Here is a 24,762-nt window from a genome sequence, read left to right as displayed (position 1 = left end):
AAACACTACTATTTCCTTAATGTGCATATTTAAACTCATATCACAGAATCACAGAATGGTAGGTGTGGGAAGGGACCTTCAGAGATCACCCAGTCCAACCCCTCTGCAGAAGTAGGTTCACCTAGATCAGGTCACATAGTAATGCGTCCAGGCGGGTCTCGAAGATCTCCAAGGAAGGAGCCTCCACACCCTCCCTGGGCAGCCTGGGCCAGGGCTCCCTCATCTGAACAGTAAAATACTTTTTTCTTATGTTTAAATGGAACTTTTTTGTGTTCCAGCTTTATCTCATTACCCCTTGTCCTGTTGCTAGATACCATCAAAAAAAGGGATGTCCCAACCTCCTGACATCCACCATTAATGAGATTCCCTCTCCTAGTCTTCTCCAGACTCAACAGCCGCAGTTCCTACAGCCTTTCCTCATAAGGAAGATGCTCCAGTCCCCTGATCATCTGGCTACTCTCCAGCAGTTCCCTGTCCCTCTTGAGCTGAGGAGCCCAGAACTGGACACAGGACTCCAGATGAGGCTCCATCAGGGCAGAGTAGAGGGGGAGGAGAACCTCCCTCAACCTTATGAAGATATTGTACTCTGAAGTAGCTGCTCTCATACGGGAAACAGAACAAAAACACTAATACAAAAAAAGCCTGTATTGTGTCAGATATGTCATAAAACAATAATTAAAGCTTTGAAGTTATTAACAAATACTTAAGACAAACAGACTTCACGTTTTTTAATCAGAATATGGTTAGTTTAATAAAAAGAAGATTCCAGAATGGCATAGCTTTTCCAGGTCAGAGACATCTTTGAAGGCGCCAGCCTTAACTTCCACTTTTCAGGAAAAGAACATTATTTTAAGTGACAGCTACAGTGGCGTGCCAAAGGCTAAGGCACACCCAGCAAAACAGACCAGTAGTCCTCCGAGAAAGCCAACATTTCAGAGATGTCATCTGAACAGTAACTGCTGTCTAGGTTGTGCTAGTCTCTTCTTCCAGCATTTTACGTGCACTGATCCACAATACCTTAACATTATTTTAACATCAATTTGCCTGTATATCTGTAGTGACAGGGGCACCAGCAAAGATCAAATGATCTGTACCACAGTGTAGCCTTCTCCCCCAGCCTGTGATCTAAAGCATATGTCCTATACTGAACCCTGTTAGCAGTGCACAGTAAGTCATGCTTTTTGCAACAGAAATAAAATGTTATTATTTCCATCTACTACCAGAAAAAGGCAGCAGAGGGTGTAAAAATTTGGCCTACAAAGCAGAGCACGACAGTGTACAACATAGAACTGAAACATGATGCTTCTTCCTATAGGTAAGTTAAAAAAATAAAGACAAATGCTGCTTTTATAATTCTCTATGTTAAAAAGAGACTGAATAGCTACATTCTCAACAGTTGCTACTGCTTCTTTATTGGTTCTCAGTTAACATCATGATATATCAAAGATTATAAGCCTTTCAAGATAGACCTAGAATTGCATTTATAAAGCCAGTTTCAGAGTCTGAATTTGTTGTGGCCTTTGGTGCTCTGTTTGTTTAGTTTTTTAAATGCTTGCTTCCAGGCACTAGAGAACACAACACAAGAGAATTGCTCCTGTACCAAGGTACAATCCTTCTTTGCTCTAACCTTTTGTCCTTCCAGAGAACAGGAAGCAAAAAAAGCAATATTTTTCTGAAGTAGTCACTAGGTTTCTCCTAAAATAAGAATGAGAACAGATGATGCAACAGAGACATAAAACACTGTTAAATGTAATCATGGGACATGAAGGGTTAGATTTTGTTCTTCCCCTTTGAATTGTAGGCCACCATTGAATCTGAACATAGGAAGATTAACAAATTACTCACGAACAGAAAAGTTTATTCAAGTTATAGATTTCATCATACCAACTAAAAGCAGAAAGCATTTCAAAATGGCCTTGCAAGCCCAGTGGAACATCTTTAATGGGGAAATTCCTTGGAATTCTTAATATTGTTAGCAAATGACATTCTAGATCTACTGAAGAATAAAAAAAGCCTCTCTTAGGCCAGGGTTCTCATCCCCACCTCCAGTTTTGAAGCGTTATACCTATGGGTGACATGGAAGCATAGGCTTTGATCCCATCCCACACAACTTCAGTATGAATTCAGGGGGAAAAAAAACCCCAAACAATCACAGAAACACAGAATCATTTCAGCTGGAAGAGACCTTTAAGATCATCGAGTCCAGCTTTTGTCCCAGCCCTATCAACCACTAGACCACTTCCCTAAGAGCAACATCCACCCATCTCTTAAACATCTCCAGCGACGTGACTCCAGCACCTCCCTGGGCAGCCTGTTCCAATGCCTGACAACCCTTTCAGCAAAGAAATCCCTCCTCATATCCAGTCTGAACCTCCCCTGGAGCAACTTGAGGCCATTTCCGCTTGTTACTAGAGGGAACAGACCAACTCCCACCTCACTACAGTTTCCTTTGAGAGAGTTGTAGAGAGCGAGAAGATTTCCCCTGAGCCTTCTTTTCTCCAGGCTAAACAGCCCCAGATCCCTCAGCCGTTCCTCATAGGATACATGCTTCGAATCCTTTACTAGCTTGGTAGCCCACCTCTGGATCCTCTTCAGCACCAAAATGCCATTCTTGTAGAGAGGGGCATCATAAATGAAACTTAAGAGGAGGAAATTCAACAAAATGATATGCAACTACATTAAAAGCTTCTTTAAAGTCCTAGGTATCTCATGCACTGGTTTTTTCCCCAAGTCAAATCTTTCCAGCTAGTGATCTATGTCAAAGAATTTCTACTGATTGCATTGAAGACAATATCAAGTACCTCCCAAACAGAAACCCTTTATCAACATCTTTTGCTAGATGGATGTTGCCTTTCCTTAATTTTTTCAGTATTACAAGCCTTATATCACAGCATACAAACACAAACATTCATTCTGATTAAAGTTATGCAAGTGAAATCAAGGCAGATACATTACTGTGAGTAGGAGAGCTACACATAATCATTAATGGGATACATTTTATTCATTTCCCTGCATCTCTCCTAACTTCCTAGTTAGATCATTGTATACACATAGAAAAAGTTAGAAAGTAGAAAACATTGGAAACATTTAGAGCTAAAAGGTGTTCTTGTAGCATGTAGCAAACAACACTTTTTGCAGTTCCAGCTCACAGCAAACATGAACCACTAGGAAAGGAAAAGTACACCATTCACATTCACTCCTAATTGGGCCCCAGAGATGGATATATTCAAACAGAGATGGATATATTCAAACAGAAGATCAGATCTGCTGCTTTTCGGAACAGAACTGCTGTGTAACAGCAAAACTGTCTCTAAAGCACAGGGAGCAGTATCACTTCTAAAACTACAGTTAAGTGTTACATGTAACACTTGGATGATAGTTAAATAGATTCATTATAAGGAAAGGTCAGGTCCTCACGTGTCCTCTACTTTTGATGAATAACCTATTTATACTTGCATGAGAAATTCTGGGGAGAATAATATTTTAAATGTTTGGGGTTTTTTTTAAAGAAAGACAGAGCTGAACACCATGAGCATCAGCAGACACAGTTTTTTACCTTCAAAAGCGCCTTTTCTCCAAAGATTTCAGAGTGTTTCAAAAACTGACAGTCTGGGACACTCCTCTGAATTAAATCCGTTTTGTATTATTATCTGCCCTAAGCAACCTTGCTCACTGCAGTTAGCTTCAGCAAGGAAACTAACTGTAGTGCACAGAAGTGCAAGCCTGGGTTTACAACACTTGTTCTTTAGCTGCCCCAACTCTCTTCAGAGCTCACTTTATCTGAAACAAAGCACATTTTTAGACACACTACATCCATGCAACATAAATACTTATTACATAGTTCTCAGAAAGGCAGCACAGTTTGTGCTCTTGCTTTAAATAACAGTATCTGCATGCTCATATGCTCACACTAGATTTCCAACCCAATTTATTAGTCCTGCAGTTTCTTTGCAACTCAATTGTGCAATTTGTTTTCCCATGTGTCCTTATTATGTAGTATAATATGATTGAATATCACCTCTTTGTTTATGAAGTGCTGTGCTGCCAAGGTTGGTGGGTTTTACCCTGAATGATCCACTTAAAAGTTTGTTTCTATATGTGTTTAGCATTGACATCATCAGATTCCATCTCTACTTTACAACTTGAAGGGTATCTGCGTTCTTGAATTATATGAAAGTCAAGGAAATTCTCAGGTCCACCTTCATTCTTAACTTTGGCACTTTTAAGAAAGGCCATTTGTGCTCACCTCTATACAATATCACAGCAAAACCAAGAATATCCAAGAGGAAAGAAAAAAAATCTAAGAACTCCCATCTTTAAAAGCATTGAAGTCATCTGCCCATATGATAACTACACAAACTTTTAGCTTTTCCACATTCTAGGGAGGCTGAGTATTGCCAGTGTACATGAGGACAGTGAAGACCTCAAAACTGAAAGCAGCTCTGTGAACAAAGTCTGTTTCAAAGTCTTGACAACCACAACTAGTGACGCACAAGACACCAAAACTCTCATGATTGACCTGGAGACCCAGTAGATTCTTTGTTAACACATAATCTTCTAACCCTAAGAACTCCTCTTGTATGTCTTCCCTAATTTCCATCCATATACAGAAATGCTGACTAAGCAACAGGAAGCTGCAGCAGCTATAAAGACTAGACAAGACAATAATTCTTTTGTAGCAATTTCTTGAATCATCTCCCTGAAGTTCCTCTCCCCATCAGGCATTGAACTGACAAGTATAACAGGCTCAAAACAGAGCACACCATCATCACAAAAAAACAAACCTTGTATGCTCAATAAGTGATGTGCATTTGATGACGAAAAATGGATGTCAGTGATAAGCACTATGTCTTAATTATTAAACAAACTCAACATAATATTTTGGATGCTATTTTTGTTTTAAATCACTACCATATCAAACCTATTTTCCTGTACTAGAGAATATTTTATATTGTTTTGGCTTGCTTTTTGTAAGAGTAAAATTTAGCAAGGCTTTTTTCTGCTCAGCAAACTGCATTGCAGCAGGAAACTTCTGCAGAAAATACATACAATTCATATCAAGAGCAACAAATCACCAACTCAACTCCACTGTGGCTAACAGTCACTGCAAAACAGTATTTATTTATTACTATTTAGTGAACTCTAATCAGACCAGAAAGAGATATAAAGGAAAAACTTCACATGTTGAAAGCTAGTTATTGTGGTTCTAAGACAACAGGGCAAGACTGTTTCCTCATTCTAACATAGGTAGACACAAACTTTCACTCACCTAAGAAAACCATCGGGGATACTATGCTGGTTAAAAGTATCAACATTCGGATTGGTAGACCTCCTTAACCTTCATAAATGGATTCTTGCTTAGTTTATCAGTTACATGGATTAGAGAGACATCCTCCAACCCCATAACAATCTTCAAGGACATACATGCTTTAGCTACTCTGATCCATTAGATTCCCCTTTCACCTGAAAAATATACACAGCTCGGTTTTTAGAAAGCAGTAAAAACAGCCACCAATCTGGCTATATATTCTGTGAAAGATGTAACTAACTTAGTTTTAGAAGGTCACACCTGAGACAGGCAAACCCCAAATGCCTGTTCAACTCCTGGCAAAAAAAAAAAAAAGTGAAGAAAAGAATAAAGGAGAAAACATTTGGTAACCTCAGGGAATGCAACTGCAATCCTCATGCAGCTTTGAAACCTTGCTTTTGAACTGTGGCATGTTGAGCTTTGTTACAAAAATCTTCTATTTTCAAAACCTCAGGTCTCTTTTTCACACAAAAAAAAAAATCCAAAAAACAAACAAACAAAGAAACTTGACAAAAAACAAACCAGTATGTGCAACAAACCTAGCTTACCCTACAAAAAAAATAACATCAGACTCCTCCTGACACAAAAAGTTACACAGAACATCAGGTCAAATATTCAGCTAAAAAAATAGGTTCTTTCTTGAAAGCCAAGGCCTCACAAATGTGTTCCTGATAACTGTTAATGCTTAAAATAATCTTATTTGTTGCTCAAAGAGACTATACACATTTTAAAATTGCCAATTTCCATAAGGATCTCTTCCTTGATCTCAAAAATTTCATGCATTTAGAATCCAAGGCACGTTATTTCCTAGCATTCTCCTGTCTTCTCTCATTTCTCAATGATACTCATCCAACAGCACTTTTAAGTTGTAAAAAGATCATTCCAACATCCATCTGACCAATGAAAATGGTTCCTCAAATAAACAGAAGAAACACAAGTTTCCCAGCAGTAAAAAACAAATAATAGTAGCATTTACCTTTCTCTACCATCTACCACTGGGAGGGAAAAAATAAAAAATAAAAAGGTCCAAGTCCCCAAGTACTTCACTTCATCAACCTCCAGAGGCACTACACCATGAGAAGCTATTCCACCAACACTCACCACCATACATAACTACACAATTCTGCCCTCTTGCTCTTAATTGTCTACCATAGCCTTTTCTCTGTTCCAGTTCAGCAGAAAGTGGGCTAACTGCATTTCCAAAACACAAACAGGAATAACACTAAGTTCCTCAAAACCCACCAAACCAAAACATATCACTCCACCATAAAATCTCTACTGCCCAGGCAACATGAAGTCAAATACATCTATACACATTCAATCACAAGCATTACAGCATTAAGAATTCTATCAGCTCAAAATACTTTTCACAAGGTAAACCACAACAAATGAATGGAAATTATCCCACAAATCAGGGGGTCTAATACTGAGACTGCAATATCTGCCTTCAAGTGTACATACAAAACTCAGAGCATGTTATCACTGTGGAAGACCTGAGGACATTGTTTTCACGTGAATAAGTCAACTACCATATAGAAAAACACTTTGATTTTCTGGCATAAAAGTCAGCTACTTTTGCATGTATCAAAACCTAATGGGTGCAGATGGAGAACAAGCTTACAGCAGTAAAATCATTTTCCCAAGGCTACAAAGAGAGCTTGGGCTATGTCCAAGATTAGAATAGTCCCTGGAGCAAATTCTTGGCCTGGTCTCTGTGAACCTGGCAGGAACTGAATTAGCATTAATTGATCTTTTTTCCTCAGAATTTAGAAATGTTTATGAAAGTTTAAACAGACTACTTTAAGTACATACTATGTCACAAAAATGAGACAAAACAAGACTTACTATCAAAAAACCAAATATATGATAAAAGGAGATCTAAGTACAAAAACACCTCATCTGCTGTGGGTTCATCCTATCAGGTGCCATAAGCTTTAGGGACAGATCTGTCTCAAATTGAAATAAAACCACGGGAGTCAAGAATCTACGTACTCCAACTGAAGATCTATCCCTATAAATTACTTTAAGTGTATTTAAGAGGTTTTGAACCTAAACATTCCATAGCCATTAAATATTACTTGCAAAATTATCCCTTAAATCACAGTCTTGTTTGCATCCACCAGATGCTTCTCAGCAGGGTAATGTACACATGATAACTCAGTGAATATCTCTTAGTGGGAGAGTAGCAGGAAATCTCCCTTTGAGTAGGGTTTGCTCAAGTATCCATCAGGATTTAAAACAACAAAACTAGATAATTTGGATGCCCACATCTCAGTATCAGATGTCCTGTTGTTTGATTTTCTTCACATGCACAAGCAGTAACTATGGGTTTGCCACAATCAGAACTCATATGGAAAAAAAAAGCACATAACTATGAATTTTACTTCCTTAACTAACAATCTATACAAATTAATTTGCTGGTCTATTTTTTCATGGCTAGAGAGAATTGTTAAACAATCTCTCCTTTTCTTGTTGCAGCTAATTACATACAAAAATATCAAGTCATGATAAAGAAATAGGAGACATGGTTTATAATTAGTTTCTAATGTGCCACAAAGATGAGCAAATGAATTGCCTCTTTTGGGTACTATTAGTTCCACGTAGTTAGACATTACAGTCTGTTATATGTTAGCTGCAGCAGCAAGCCAGAGAATAGTGATGTCTATCAAGTTCAGGAGGTAGACAATAATCCTCCAGGCATACATATAGCCCTCATTCTCTCTCTTACAAAATAACAAGCTAAGACTGATGCCTTTCATCTGTGTTTCTGTATCCCCAGAAGCATGTACGTATACACATACAAATTGATCAACAATGAAGCAACACTAGCAGGGGCTGTCTTATTTTCTCTCATGCTGTTTAGCAGTTCTCTTGTAACCCTGTAGTTAGGAAGTGATCTGCCACTACTGCAGTCATGATCAGTTTTATCACTACCTTCCACAATGCTACCAAGGTCTGATGCTGGCTACTTGGCTAGGCCCTGTTCTCCATGTATCTGTTAGAAACATTTTTCAAGGATTAACTCAATTCACATTAAATGGGAATTTAACAGTTCCAAACATCACAAATCTGTTACTAAATATCTGAAGCAATTTGTTGCTTTGAAAGAGTATTTTTATCATGGAAGGACTACTAATTATTCTTTCTTTTGTCAAGGTAAAGTAACTTATGTGGTTTTCACAAAATGCTAATTCGAAGGAACTGTGCACTCCTGTGCAACTAAGGAACCATTTGTCTTCCTGTGTGACCTGATCTAGGTGGACCTGCTTCAGCCTAGATGATCTGTAAAGGTCCCTTCCAACCCCTACCGTTCTATGATTTTAACTCCCTTCCAATTTGGACTTGAGCATTTCAAGTATACCTTAACCCATCTGTCAGTTGTGTACCAGACCTACCAGAATGGGAGCACATGGAGCTGTTTAGCTCAGCCACACATCTGAGCTGATGCTGCAGGCTGCATTTCCATTCTATTAAATCTCCCACTGAATGACAATAAATCTTTCCTCTAAAATTTCAGATTTTTCTTTTCAGAGCCTGGGGAAATGCTATCATTCTTTGGCCAGTAAAATGTTTCATCAAGAAATGTGATCTGAGGACAATGCACTTAGAGGTAAATTTTCTTCACCTTGATATATTGAAAAGATACATGATACATAACAGTTCCTTGATGTATAATCTTTAATAACAGAAGATAAATAGTCTTCATATCTGATGAGAAATCTTCATTTAGGATTCAGCTGAGGAACTTGTTCTGCAGTAGATGTAACTCATGTTCTGAGCATCAAACTTAGCATAAAAATGGCCCAGAGATCTCTCCAGAAAGGTAGAGTTTGTGGTGCAAGTAGCAAAAGCCACTTATTCTGCAGCCATTCCTAGAAGGCAGATGCCTCTTGTCTAACTATTTTCGTGGTATTTGTCAGACTATCCCCCTTCCTCTGCATCTTTTCTGACTAGCAACAGTATCAGTTGGTTATTTCTGGTCACTTTTCTTTGACAAAGCACTGACTAATCTGCTGCTTGTAACTCTGAAGCTTACCTGTCCCTTGCTCTGCACATCCAGAGGAAAGATAAAAGTCTCCTGAATATCTCTTCTGACTTTCATTATTTGTTCTTCTTGTTTGGTTTTGGTGGGGTTTTTTATGAAGGTTAGTGTCTATTAAAAGCTGTCTCACCTTCCCCAATCTCCAGACCTTTGGTTTCAGTCTTAAGAAAATCCTTATTTGAACATAACTAACTTGATCTGATTATACTACCTTTAAAATACTCTTTTCCCATCTTTCAGCCTGAAAAATTGACCAACTGACACTACAACTGCTTGTCAGGATATCAACATGTATGAATGCAAAATAGACCAAAAAAATTGTAGATGCTCATCATCCAAGTGCCATCCTCCCAATGACAAAAAAAACCCAAACGCAAAAACCAAAAACACCACCACCAAATAACCCAGCCCCACATTACTGTCATTTATTTTTATTTTAGACTAATACCTGTGTAATATTTTCAGTAAGATACAATAAAGGATTGATGAAACGACTCACATCATTTTCATGTGTCAGAAATACATACTACTACGGTGGACAAGCACAGCTGTTTAAGAGAGGGTAATGGAGTTCTAGTGAAGTTTAATTTATAATTTATCATTGTAGATGATAAGCTAATACTTCATTTGAAAAAAAATCTCAAATTAGGTTTTTCACAAGATCAGTATTAACTTGTCTAAACAAAAGTTAACACCTCAGAAGAGGAAGTGCCCCTTTCAAACAATATCACCCTGCTCTAACAAATTTTCTCCACTGCCATTCTGTATATACCCACAGTCTCCCAGATGCTCACCTTTCTCATCTAGCATAAGCATTGCTTCACCAGGGCTGAGCAACAGGGAAGCACATGTGTCAGCCAGCCAACACTATGTTCTACTGCAACACAGTACAGATCTGCTGGGAGCTGTATCCCCTTGTAAAGAAGCAGATATTATTTATGTGATTACTTTACTAAGTCTTCCTACAGCGCTGGCACATAAAACCAAAATGACTTATCTGCAAAGAAAATTCTGTACTGAAAAAGTAGTGAAATCTACCAAGTCTCAACTTTCAGTGAAAGGAACCCAAATGCTGTTACTGAAAATCAGAGAATGGGTGCCAAGAAGTAAATACCAAGCACTATCAAGCTCCCCAGTAATGCAAGTTATAAACACTATTAAAATATTAAGTCAGGCACAAGTTTACATTTCATTGATTACTAAGATAAAAAAACATGAATATTTTAACATTTCTGGCAGAAGAAAATCTAAGGAAAAGAAAGCTGTGTTCTGGTTTTCATCGCTTCCACTGCTGCCTAAGAACTTGATTTTACTTCATCAGTGCTTTACAACCTCCCAAACTTCACACAATAAAAGTGACACTGTACAATGAAAACTAAACATCCCTTTTCATTCATTAATCTTGATTTTCAACTCCAGATACAAAGAATTACAAGTTCATCTTTGCCAATAAAAAAGAATCACAGAATCATAAGAAGTACATTTTTTTAAATTGAGAGAGCAGAGAAAATTTCTCATGATCTATGAAAACCAAATTCTACGGGTACATCAGGCATTCATAAAGAAATCTGTTAACACATTTGTGCTTTTGCACAAGAGGTAAGCCTGCAACAGCTGAGGTACTACAGCGATTGACTGAAAATACATTTGACTTAAGACTGCAGTGATTTGTCTTCAAAAGGCAGATGTACAACCACTTACCTATGTGATATACCATATAAAGCAAGAGAAGCAATTCAGATTTGTACTAGAGGATCATTTAAATACAATTTTATAACAGAAAAAAGTCAAATGAGTTTTTACAGACAACAGTTAATAACAATCATATGCAATAATGCAATATTCCTTTCTAACTATTTTGGTTTACCTTTGGCCAAGAGACAGATTTTTCAGCCACTACAGGCTAGGGATAGCTGAAGGGTACATCATTCCCAGACTACTCAGTTATTGCCAAGTGGCGTGCCTAAAACTCACCCCATTAAAACATTCCATTCCTTTTTTTCTATGTGCAAAATTCACCCTACACCTACATTTGTCTCAATAGCACAGTGTAATTCTCTCAGGGACACGAGCAGGATCCATGACACCAGCCCAATTACTTACCACTGCCTAGTTATTTACCTTAGTTAATTGCATATTGCACCTTGCTACACAAATATTTTCTCATAGTTGGAACCTCTGAATCAAACACAAAATTGCCTTTAACTGTTTCCTAGCAGAGATCTGATGGCAAAATTGAAGAACAAATTTCAGGTGTCTAAATTCTCCTATTTCATAACATAAACAAAATGTATATTAGATTGTGTATATCATACAAATTTTATATGGTATATATTGTGAAATATAATGTAGATGTTAATTATTTTAAATAACCTTATTGTTCTTACTGGTCTAGATGTTGCACAGATTTCTTTGTGGGTTTTTTTGTGCAAAAGTCTCTCAATCTCAGAAAAGAAAAACAAAGCAACAAAGGAAAGAATTGTGATTATGATTTTACACTAAATAGCCTAGACTTAACATACTTATGTGTTCCTCAGTCTTCATGAAATAATGTTATACTACTAGTTTTTCCCTCAAAAATCAGCAGCCTGGTTCAATTTCCAAATTCTTTGGGTTGGTATTCTCTCATGAGAAAGGAACCAGCACTCAGCGGAAGGAATAATTAAATTGCAATTTTCTAATGCTAAAATACAACAGGTTCATAGGTTTTAAAGTTTAGCATTTAAACACAATGACAGTAGTTTTAATAAACTTCCATCACAGCAACAAATTTTTAAGTTGTTTACTGTTCAAATACATAGACAGAGATCATTGCATGGCCTCTTCTAGATTTCACAGACTTCTATCATCATTTTGCCTGCCAACTAAGGGAAAAGATTTCATGACGTGTGAAGCAGTGCAGATTTTAGACCTATACTTCTGTTCAACAGCTATCTGTCTTGAACTTGACATCCATATGCTATTTTCTCCTCCAAAGAAAGTCACTTAGAGTTTTGTATGCCTAAAAAAAGACAGGCCCTTCACTGGCCCCTCATTTCATTTTCAGTGAACGAAAATTGCATTTTGCTGTTACTAAATATAGACTGACCTATACAAAAGGCTATCTATTGCCAGTGCTGTGCAGGCAATAGATTTTTTTGTCCTTTAGATCTTCTACATAACATGGTTAGGACCAAACTCTGGTTTTGGCTGTAGTAATGCAGCTATAAGGAGGATAAAAAGGTAGTACAAGTGTCACCAATATCAGAATTCTACCTTGGGAAATTAAGTTCTATATTTCATTAATACTTCTATGAGACTACAGACCTGAAGCAACCATCTTTTGGTAACTGATGTAATTAAATACCCTGAGAAATATGCTAAATGAAGGATCTGCATATTACCACTCTTCAGTTCTATTCTGTATTTAATCTTGAGTTTAAGGGTCTGCATAGTAATTATGACGTAAAATGTAATTTTCTGAATAAAAGTAACGTGCTCAGTAAAAAACACAAAAACAAACAAACAAAAATCCACAGACCAACCAAACTGGAATCTTTAGGAGTGAGAAATGCATTCTGTATAGCTCCTAGAAGAGAAAACAGAAAAAGATTTTTCCTGTGTTCAGTGATCCTGGAGAGTTCTGTTTAGGTACCCAGCTGAGACACTTTAAGTGTTCCAAGTTCTGAATGGCCATCGTTTCACTAACCTTTCATTGAAATTCACTGACCTTTAAAGAATGTTGAATTGGTTATCCAAACTGGAGTGTCAGAAGCATGAACCTTCACCTATATTCTTTATGGGACAGATTACATCAATATACCCACGTCTGAGAATCCAGAAGATAACACCGTCAACGTTTGTCCCACGTAATTCCATTTCCAGTTCACCAGAGTAACATACATAATAGCGGAGGATAATCAGCAGTCATGTCCTATAGCTAGTCCAAATGAGATTTTATAGCTCAGTTTAATCATTCCAATGAAGAAAGTACACCTGGATCCATACTTTCTAAAGTTTATTGGCATATTGGCTTCTGTTAAAGAGTCTGAACTGGGAAGAAGCTTTAATCTAAAAGCAAGCTCCACCCTGAAATTTCTAAGTGCATGGACCATGCATTTCAAACAAAATGCCTCTCTAATTTCAGTATGTGGAAGCTCACTTTAATAAGTCATTTTCAGTAAGTCATTTTGAAACACAGATGATTTTTTTTATACAGATTGCCAGTTTCTTTTCATTTATTTGTAGTATATTCCACACGGGCCCATAGCCAATCCTACAAAATACACTTGGAGAATTGTATCTCCCAAGTTTCCATCTGAGATACTGCACAGATTAATAGAATCACAGAATCTTTGCAGTTGGAAGAGACCTTTAAGACTGAGCACAGCACTGCCACATCCACCTCTAAACCAGGTCCTTCAGTGCCACATCTACACAGTTTTTTATTATCTCCAGGGAAGACGACTCAATCTCTTCCCTGACCAGTTTGTTTCAATGCTTGACAATCCTTTCAGTAAAGAAATTTTGCCTGCTACCCAGTCTAAACCTCCTCTGATGCAACTTGAGGCCATTTCCTCTTTTCTTATCTCTTGCTACTTGGGAAAAAGAGGCAGACACCAACCTTGACACAACCTCCTTTCAGGTAACTGTAGGGAATAAGAAGGTACCCCTTCAGCCTTCTCTTCTCCAGGCTGAACAACCCCAGTTCCCTTAGTCACCTCTCACTCAGACTTGTGCATTAGACCTTTCACCAGCTTTGTTGCCCTTCTTCGGGCACACTCCAGTGTCTCAATGTCTTTCTTGTAGGGAATGAAATTTATCTTCTCATAATAATAGTGCTTATTTACCACACCAGATGAAACACTTCCCAAGATAAAATCTCAAATCATGGACATCCTGGTTGCTTTCCATTATTTCCGTAAAGCTAAATCTTTAGATATGTCTGTGGTGGTCTAAAAGGAATGATCTTCAAAGCTACCATGAGGATAGATTTCACAACCCGTTTCTTGCAAATAGACCAGCATCAGCTCTACTCGTGATGCATTATCATGCAGGGACTATTCAGGCATGCTCTGACCACACTGGGACAGGCTGTCTGCAAGTTCCATCTCAACAGCTGCCTCATGAAAGCCCTTTACAAAGGTTACACTTACAAAGGCATACATTCTACATCTTTACTCAGTCTCTGACTACAGAGAGAGCTTTTAGTGCAGAGTTTGGTCTATAGGTTGTTTTGATATATTGATATGACTACTCCATTCACAGTGAAACAATTTAAGCTAATCAAGTCAGGAAGATGAATGAACAAACTACATTCTGTGAATCAACAAAGAAATACCAGATAGAATGAGTTCCTTTTCTGTTTGACGATATTATCGGAGATTAGCTGCTTGAGCAGAAATTAAACTATCACAGCAAAAGCTATATTTGCATATTTATCAAAAACATGTTTTGGTAAAATAAATGTAAAGAAACTAAGAATAATGGGTTTAAAAAGACCAGAGTTCCAAACTGCTCTAATAGTTCATCGTCCTCTATTGTGATTCTGACATGAGGTTCAGTATGAACATATGATACTACAGTCAGAGAGGGAAGAAATCATAGTTGTTGTTATGAAATTATTTAGGCTGCAGCTTTATATTACACAAATACATTGTGGGAAAAAAAAAATATACTTATATTATGCTTGTATAATTCTTTCCTTGTAGTACTGTAAAACAGAAACAAAGAATTGTATTAAAATTATTAGTCCAGTAATTGGGGTGCTGAAGAATAATATTCATTTTAGTAATTTTTACCATGTCTAGCCTCAGTTTATAACTTTATGTTCATTAAAATGTAAATCCATTCTTTATGAAAATTCTACAAGTATACATGTTTCAGGTAGCATTGAAATGAAAAGCAAATTAAACTTATTCCTAAGGCATTGCTCAGTATCTGACCATAAAGTATTGCACACTGTAAACCACAGATGTCAGAATATGGGTAACTGATTCTAAGAGAGCCTTTCATTTGCTAAAGACAATACCATAGGGCTCCAACAACCTCAAGGATCTTACCAATTTGAGTCTATAAAGATTTAATGAAGCCTTGTGCAACTATATGGTGGAAAGCAGCACCTTCGACAGTATCAAAAGCCAGTGAGACCACAAACATTACCACATAGTGCATGAGCTGTACTTAGAGGCAGCAGTCAAAGCTTCCAAATGGTCTTTTACAAGTACAGCACTTCTGTAGTAAAATTCAACATATTAAGTCTTTCAGCTAAAGGAAAAAGATGATCTAATAGTTTATGTAAGTCCTACTTCTCTGTATTAGTGAATGAAAGATGATGAATTCATTTTCCCTTAAGCAGCTGTCCTGTTTCATAGGCAGCCTAGTCTACTTTACATTTCCAAATCTAAAGAGACCAAACACATTTTGAGGTATACTTCAGCATTTCATTTTCTATGTTCCAAATCCTCAGGCCAAAAAACAGACTACCTCAGAGATAGTACACCTGTTATGTAGCAAATATACCACATCTGTATTGGTGTATCACAATTTGGATTTACAGACTTTTACAAAACACAATGTACAAGTTTTTTTTAATAGTACCTCTAAGACACAGAGTTCAGATCAATGGATCTCATGCCTCATGTGCCATAGATCATCGCCTAACAAGGAAACTATGTAATCAGGTCAACGTAAGATTTATCAATCTCTTTTAATGTTACCAAGCAAAACTTCAGATGAAGCATTATCATAAAACCACTGAAAGAAAACAGCTCATAGCAGTCAAGATAAATCATTCCAACTTACTCTAACACTGGAAAAATATAGCATTCAAAGCAACTAGACTAGTCGTGGAAAGAAGGATAGTGGTGAAGTTGCAGCACTCATAACTCATACAGGGATAGCCCATATAAAAGGAAAATAAGTCTAGTTACAAACACTTGGTTAGAAAAGAAGGCTCCCTGCATCACTTCCCCACTCTTCACACAGACCTTGCACGTAAATATCAGTATTTTTCTTACTCTCCACGTCCCTAATTTCTTCAGCTAAAGTTATCAAGTAATGTCAACTACCTGGCCTAGTATCCTTACTCTATATCATGTGCTGCTGCAAAAGATACACTTGCAAGAAAGTATTTTATAGCATACAAGAGGATAAACCAGAAATTTAGAGGAAGAATTTCTAGAGGAAGCAGAAAGAGCAGTGAGAACACAGTCAGCACAGCCCAACAATTAGCACAGCAGGTCTCCTTTTTTCACCGAAACAGAACATCAGGGCTGTATTGCTAACACTTTACCATTACAGACAAGAGGTAAAACAGAAACAGGATGCTTTAAATAGAAGGTGTTTGGGAAGAACTGGCAGTGTCAGACACCTCGAAGTGACAACTAGTCATTTATATCAAACAGGCAGCAAACTCTGGTCACTTGGCATGTCTCCCAAATCATGGGAGAAACCTACTAATAGGACAGCACAAAGGAAGAGAGCAGCCAATGTTACATGATAAAATGAGTACAACTGGTGAAAGTGCATGGAGGAGTAAAGCCAATGTATTTTCCACAAAGATCAAAAAGTTGTAATACTATGCATATCAAAAGCCCTGGCAATGCTTTTGTGGTATGTAAGTTAACTGTCAACTAAGAGTCCATCCATACAGATTTTACACTAAACTGTGACCTACTTCATCTTTTTAAAAGATCTTCAGATTTGTAGTCCCTTCAAACCACAAGGAAAGATACATTCAAAAAATATATAACTAGCCAACTACTAACAGCTCATTTCAGTAGTTCAGCTGAGTATGCCATCACAGTATTCCCAGGCAGAGACTGTCTTCTCTGATGCATTTCTGTAAGCTTTCTAAACACCGTCAGAGTGCCACAAATGAGGAAAACGCTTTCAGATAGTCTTATTAATCTAAGAGGTTTTTTTAAAAGACCTTTTTAAAAGAAACTGAGTGGTTTAGTTATCCATTTTGTACTTACGTCTTGCAATTCTGACAAATGAAAATGAAAAATAAAAATGAAGCCACTGTTCAATATTCCTAAAAATATATTGTTAACAGGTAACAAAATTATCCTGTAACATAGTACTTACTTTTACATTGCTTTAGTAGCAAAGACAGGCTACTGCATTTTCATGAAGCAGAACAAAATGGAAACTCAGATGTCCTGCTTTGTTGTTAACATTCAAATTCTCTACAGTGTTAGATTCTGCTTTTAAATGTTCTCTTTTCTCTTCTTTTTGAATCAAGCTATTGTACCTGCATTTCTGTATAAATCGCTCCAAGTAATGTATGTTGAGTTTTCAGAGACCATTTGGTCAGATTCTAATAACCTCTCCTGGGAGCTGACACCAACTTCCAGCAGCAGGTCATACACTGCAGATTAGAATAATAAAGCACATGCTGCTGCAGCTTCACACACACAAAAAAAGAAAAACACCCAAAAAACCCATGTCTGTCTATATCAAGCTAAATAATGATGTTTTGAGACATCTTAGTTGTCTTGTCTTCTAGACAGAGCTTTCCTTTTGTTTATATAACATGTAAATCCAAACCCAGAAGTGATTTTCTCCTTTAAAGAGAATATGTCATTGCAAAGATGTTGTTCCAGATTCCCTCATCCTCTTTGTCCTTACAATAATAGTGTTACTTAAGTGACAAAGATGGGGAGTTGGTGTTTCACAAATTTGCATTGAACAAAAATACACTTTTCCTTATACAATATAGCTTTTTTGTCCTGTTTTGAAATGTAAAAGAAATTCTTTTTTTCCATATAGAAGTGGGGGGAGGGTGTTAAAATTATCTGTGTAAAGGAAAACTAAATAAATGTCTTGATACTTAAAACATTGGCTTGAAAAGAACTGGTATTTCTCCTCTAGATTAGTATTATGTTAGGGTATCTGTCAGAAAAATTATATATTTCTCACTTACAATTCACTATTCCTTATTATAGCATACCCACTACAAATCCCAGGTGGATTAAGACTTGTCATATATGACCTCTTTGGTTAAAGGCAATCCACTGTATAATGACTTTTACACTATTCTGTAAAATGAACAGTTCCACATGCACAAAGGCTAACAGGAATCAACATCTCCTGTTTCTTCAACCTTCAACAACCCTATTCTCTGCAGAAAAAAACCAACAGTTTTACTAATTTATAAGCACCACGCAGACACAGGCAGTTTAGAGAGAAACCTACTTAGCAGCTGCAAAGAAAAAACATGAGAAAGCCTCTACAAAGACAGAAATTCTGAGAGCCCAAAAGGAAAAAAAAAGAAGAGGTGTGAAGATTTAAAATATTCTCAATACTCACTGAAAGCAGCCACTGCAAGAGCCAGTGTGACAATAATGGAGACCCAGGAAACCCACAATGCCTTCTTTCTGTAGCTTTGAGCTTCATGAGGTTTTAGCCTTGTACTGCTTTCTAGTAAACCTAATAAGCAATAAGCAAAGAGGATATGAACAATACATTGCTCCTTTTAAAAACACAGCTTTGTTAGTTCAGATCTAGATCACATATTTACATTCTATGTAACATATAAAATCAATACAGAATCAAATCCTGCCCATATTATTAAGGTGAAGTCCATGAAGTCACCAGAAACATGGGTAAACAAGGAAAGCACACGTAAGTTGTTTTGATTTCACATAGAAAGATTCACACAATAGTCACTTAAAAAGAGCACTGCAATTGTAGGGTAGGTACAGAAACACATCACTTACACTTTCCACCTGTACATCTACACAAGAAAGAGCTCAGTCCTGTACTCACTCAGATAAAAACACTTTTCAGAACTTCCTGAATATAATCAACAGGAAGAAAAACCCATCTCTGCAAAATAACCTACCCATGCACAGAAATACACTGAAGTAGAAGCAGGCATAGTTTAGAATCAAAGCTATCACAGTTGGAAAAAAAAACCTCCTGAAACATATGTCCTTCATGTGAGGTAAGAGTACACACCCCAATTAGAAGCAATTGAAGAATCAAGTCTGTCCTTACTGCAATCAGCACATAAGTCTGTCAAACACATGGGAATGGGATTGCTTTCTCTCTTTTTTGATGCTATCAATTTGTGAAATTTTATCCAGTTTGACAATTTTTTGTCCATTCATCTTAAATCACAGGGAAGAATTCAGGTTAAAAATCAAGAAAATAACAACATTCTTTGGTTTTCATTCAGTCTCAAGCCACCTTTAAAATGCATTCAGAATTTAACACATTTGCCTTCTATATATCCCATCCATATTCTTTTGTGCTTAATATATTCATCTAATTTGAAACACAGATTTTTTTTTTTCACCAGCAAATTCCAACTCAAATCTGCTTAACTGCAGAAAACGCCTGATGGCTTTTAACTTTCTTAATGAATTACCCCAGAATGTGGGTGGTTCCTCTTAGATGATCACTTTTCCAAGGGACTTGCCTGCACAGAATGCATAGAACTAGGACACTGGTTTAATAGCAAAACCTTTCATTAGTTGGTCTAATGTCTTAGACAAACGGCTGAGAACAGGGCCTCTGGCAGACTCAGCAGCCAATTAAAACCTAACAGCTTAAACTGTTACTGTCCTCACCTTCCCCAGTTTTCTCTCTGATGGCTAGTGCCACTTATAAGGCAGAGACACCTGATCAGGTTATCGATGTACTCCTGAATCCACACCACATTTAACCAAGTTTATTATGTTAACAGATATTAATTTCAACTGAGTGTAATATACTGGTTGAAAACTGCAATAGTCTTGGAATCAATTCAGAAGTGAATCAGACATCTCTGCCTCAGGGGCAGCTATGTGTCAGCAGAGGGGCAGGCATACAGAGGTGGTAACAATTTTAGCTACCAGATTTTATTCTGCCACTTGAGGTCTGTTCAAATCACTGGTTCTAATCATAGCATAATTGGTGAGATTCACACTGCCTTGGAGAAATTCTTCATGAGGTTTTGGGGTTTTTTTCTCACCTCAATTACAATAAAGCAGAGAGAGAGTCTCTGTTAGTTCAGAAAGCCAGTGTGAGAATTTTGTGCTTGTAATGTGTTTTCAGAAAATTTAAACTGTTACCTCACTTTTGTGCAACACAGTCCCCTCTTCATGACTGGAAAAGAATCTGCAAGCTTGTATGCAGGAAAATTACTAGGCCCTGTATTTAAATGATGTGTGTTTCTTATTATGGCCATTCTTTGTTACGTAAAAACTCACAGATGACAACTCTGAAAGCTTTGAGTCTTTTACTGATAGTATTGCACAGCTATTTCTCACACAGCCCACTTTCATTTGTGTGAAGAAATATTTATTTATTTATTCACTACCTTTGGCCTGTCTTCACTAGTAAGGATGCACAGTTTAATTTCTGTCTCATATGTGGTAATTTAACAATACATCTTGAAATATAGCAGATATTTCTATTAACATAAACATCAGAAGATGTGTTCTCTCTATGGTGAAGTGTGTTAGCCCCTTCTGATCCCTCCCCAAACCAAGGCTTCTAAATTCCAAATCTTCTTGGAATGTAAAGCAAAGTAGATTTTCTTGGGCAATTTAGACTCTCTCAATATTTCAAACCTCAAATAAACACAGACCAGAATGACAGACATCCTCACCCATTCCTTTCTTTAAACATATCCTGTAATTCATGGGTACAGCTCACTATTACCTGGGAAGTCCAGCATAAACAGTTGATACTTGCAGGTCAAATAATATCCCAATTAAATTGAGAAATTAATATTAAGCACCACAGCTAGTGCAGGACTGCTGATTACTATTCACATGTCAAGCACGTGTCCAGTATGACAGAGGCTGCAACCCTTATAAAACTGAACCACTTCTGCCGTGTGTCTATGTGTTTGTCTTTCTCCTCCTCAAAATGGCTGGCATATTCTAGCTGTCAGGCATGTGATCCCTTCCTTCCTAACATAATTCCAATAAATTTTTTGTATTTACATTTTCATCCCCGAGAAAGACCTCATTAATCCCACAAGTGTCCTAAGGGACTGCACACAAAAACACAAACTCATTCACACATCTACCAAGCCCTGAAAATTGTTTAGAGCAACAATAGCTCATTAATTTACACACAACGCCACAACTCACAAGGTAAACCTCCATTTTATTTTCCACTAACCACAGAAAACCCCAAGTTTAAGCATCCATAGGAGGCTGCAAGATAATCTTTCAGCATGATCTGCATTGCTGCAAAAATAAAAAGCTAACATCTACTGATAAAATTCCTCTGCCCTGAAATTAACATACTTAGAATTTTTTTTGCCATTAATTTTTTTAACATATATTCTTAAGGTAAAGATGATGAGATGGTTCAAGCCACTGGATTTTTAATTTATCTTTCAGTACCTTCCTATATTAACAGATTTTCTTCCATAAAAAAAAAAAAAAACAGAAGGAGAAAAAAACCTACCTAACAGTTGCAGAACACAAGCTTGGCATATTTGTGAAGTGATTCTAGGATATTCTTTACCATATGCTGACTTACCAGAAGTACTTTTCTATTTGGCTAAGGGATCATTTTAAAATGTCAAGTTAGAATTTGTGGAAGAAATAAGGCTAATAGAAAAATTCTTTACCTAAGATGTTAATTTAATCCCCAAAATTATCACTGGTTTTGGATCTGGCTCTTAAAAACCAAATATCTTATTCCAAAATGTAGGGTTAGTTTTTATTTTTAGCAAACATGGAAGTATCATCTCTATAACTGGATCTGCTATGATTCATTGGAAAGGTTCATAAGAAAAAGTACAATCTTAAAAGGACAGACCATAACAATTTCAACAGGGACAACCTGCAAAAAAGCATACTAGATTTTCCTCTCCAGTGCCAGGGAACTATCCTGGTAGATGGAATCAGCGACTATAGGAAAGGCTAAAAGACAGCTACTGCGAGGGCACAGAAAGACCATAAAGGCGGAAAAGAAAATAAAATCAGCAGCTTTAGTCTCATCTCCCTCCCAGAAAGAGTTAAGGTTAGGTACAATAGATACTCTGTCTTTTGGGAATTACCCTTAATACAAAAGAAGGCCAGCTTTCATCTTTAGCTCTGTCATACTGGACACAAATAAAAAATTTCCATAATCAAACTTCCAATGTTCTGTTATTTAAATTAGAACTGAAGCCTCAAATTGCCCTCAGTCACACAATGTCTCTCCTGTGCCACTGGTAGTGACAGTGAGACTACCTCTGGAAAAAAAGGCTGTCCTGAGCCCCAACATGAGTGAAACATGTCAAAGAAGATGACTTCTCTACTTCATGTCTAGGATTTGTGAGCAGGCACAGGCATTTGGAAAGCTTGGGAAAGAACGGGTGAAACAGGGGTTACATATAGGACAGGATGAAGACCAAGAACACAAAAGCGATTCTAGGATACTGAAAGCAAGAAGAGAAAGCAAATCAGAGGTGCTACTAAAAGCCTAACACGAAATAAAAAACAATCAGGAGATAAACTGTGTGGAAGAAAAGCCTGGGGGCGTTGTGGAGGACAGGGCAATGGGGAGGGTTAAAATGGCAGCTGCCTGTATAGGCAGCAGGTAAGCAAGTGCCTCGCACACCATTCATTAACAGATGTCCGAAACAAAGTGGGCTATACGTGAAAGAGTAACGTGGTTTGGAAGCAGCCTGCTTTTCATCTCTGGTTAGGTATTTAGGCAAATAATAGAAAAACTCGTTACGTGGAAGGCCACGATACGGCAGGGTAAGGGGGACAAGGAGTAAAGGTAAGCGCCCTGACTTGGCTACCCAGCCTGGGCTGTAGTGGACCGTCACAGAAACGCTCCGCCGTGCCCCTTCTCAGAAGGCGGCTGCCACAAGCCCCGCCGGTAAAGAGCCTTCGCGGCCTCCCTCTCCAGTGCCGCAAATCCCTCCGGCACCGCCTGGCACCGCCTGCCCCTCCGGGAGCCCCGAGCCCGCCGCCACCTGCGCCCCGCGGCCCGCGCTCTCCCCTCAGCCCGCCCCTGAGGCGGCAGCGGCGCCATGTGCCGCCGCCCGCCGGCACCCGCTCCTCTGCCAGGCAGGCAAGTTTTCGGGCGAGGTGGGAACAGCCACGAATAGAGTTGATAAAAATATTTCTAAAGCTGTCGCGGGGTGCTCGCACAAGAACTAAAAAGGGGGGAAATCTTCGAGGGCGGCGTGGGAGGCTGAAACGTTAATCGAGTGCCAGCGGCGGGCTGAGGGGAGGCGGCTGGGGCAAGGCGGGAGCGGGGCCTGCAGGCCCTCACACCACGGGAGGCAGGGGCTGCGGCGAGGCGCGGGGCTGTGAGGGCAGAGCAAGTGGGGCCGGGCCGGAGGACACCGGGCGGCTGCGAGCAGAGAACGGCCGGTGTGGGTAATTAGGAGGGCAGGAGCCCATGTGGGTCTGCCCCGGCTGAAGAAGAGAGGGTGGAAAGGGCTGCTGTGGCTGAATGAGGAGGGCATGGGTCCAGGAAAGAGAGGCGTGAGGGTGGCGCAGGGACGGTGTAGGAAAAGCTCTCGGGGGTGGGTGTCAGGCATCTAGGGACGGAGGTGACGGGGCATGCCACGAAGGAGGGCTGCGTGCAGGAAGGCAAGTGCGGGGTGAGGAACGGACGGGTGCTCACCTCTATCTTCTAGCCCCTCACTGAACTGCCCGCTTTCCCCGATCCGCAGCTGCTCCTGCTGCTGCTGCTCCCGTGGGGGCAGCGGCGGGCTGGCCCCGGGGGGCTGCACGATGGCGGGGTCCGGAGTGGTGTCCAGGGGGGCAGCGGGCGGCTCCATTTCTTGCGAGGCGGCGGGAAGCGGCTAGCGACTGTGGCAGCGAAACGAGGAGCGAGCGGAGCATCCAGCCCGGGTGCGAGCCCGGGGAGAGGAGGAGACTCGGGCTTAGAGCATCAGAAAGACGGGAACAAGCAGCAAACAAACTCCTCCGGCTGCTCCCCGCCAGCTGCTCCCCGCGGCCGCCTCATCACTAACCTCGCCGGCGGCGGAGGGGAGGGGAGGGATGGGGGGTAGCGCAGGTGGGAGAGCGGTGCCGCCTCCCCGCGCTGCCCGTCCCCTCCCCGCCCCGGGGAGCCCCTCACGGCGGCGGGAGCGGGCCCGGCTCCGCAGCGGAGCGGGGGCGGGAGCCGGGCGGCAGCTCGCCCCAGTGTGAGAGGACTGTGGGACCGGAGACGGGGCGGGAAGGGCTCTGGTGAGTCGCCGTCAGAGGCTCCTCGCCCTCGAGAGGCCGCAGGCACCTGCGGACGCTAAGGCAGGACCTTAGGCTTAAGTTAACTCTCCGAGGCTAGCAGAGGAAGCGGGAGACCTGACAGCCTCCACTCGCCATGGTGGGCTCTGCTTTTCTCCTCCTCTACTGACTCTCTCAGGGAAAGGAGTTTTCCAGTGACTGTCTAAACCCGGTGCCTTTGCACAGAAGAGAGGAAAACGCCTAACGTTGCTCCCGAGGGCTGCCGGTGCCGGCCTTATGGTGCGAAG

General features: G+C 39.4%; 1 protein-coding gene across 1 annotated transcript in view; it reads right to left on the bottom strand.

Moving 5' to 3' along the window:
- TMEM163 (transmembrane protein 163) overlaps positions 1-24,385 on the bottom strand; it is a 93,953-nt gene extending 69,568 nt beyond the window's left edge. Inside the window, exons 1-2 of the mRNA XM_062004777.1 lie at positions 23,910-24,385; positions 18,645-18,764 (exon numbers count right to left, since the gene is read on the bottom strand). Of these exons, the coding sequence (XP_061860761.1) occupies positions 18,645-18,764; positions 23,910-24,066 (277 nt within the window). The 5' untranslated portion in view covers positions 24,067-24,385. The remainder of the gene's footprint in view (positions 1-18,644; positions 18,765-23,909) is intronic.
- Positions 24,386-24,762: the final 377 nt, after the last annotated feature.

This window comes from Colius striatus, chromosome 11 (assembly GCF_028858725.1).
Source record: "Colius striatus isolate bColStr4 chromosome 11, bColStr4.1.hap1, whole genome shotgun sequence".
NCBI classification, from domain to species: domain Eukaryota; kingdom Metazoa; phylum Chordata; class Aves; order Coliiformes; family Coliidae; genus Colius; species Colius striatus.
Note: the sequence above shows the minus strand (reverse complement) of the source record. Positions and strands in the feature narration are given on the sequence as shown.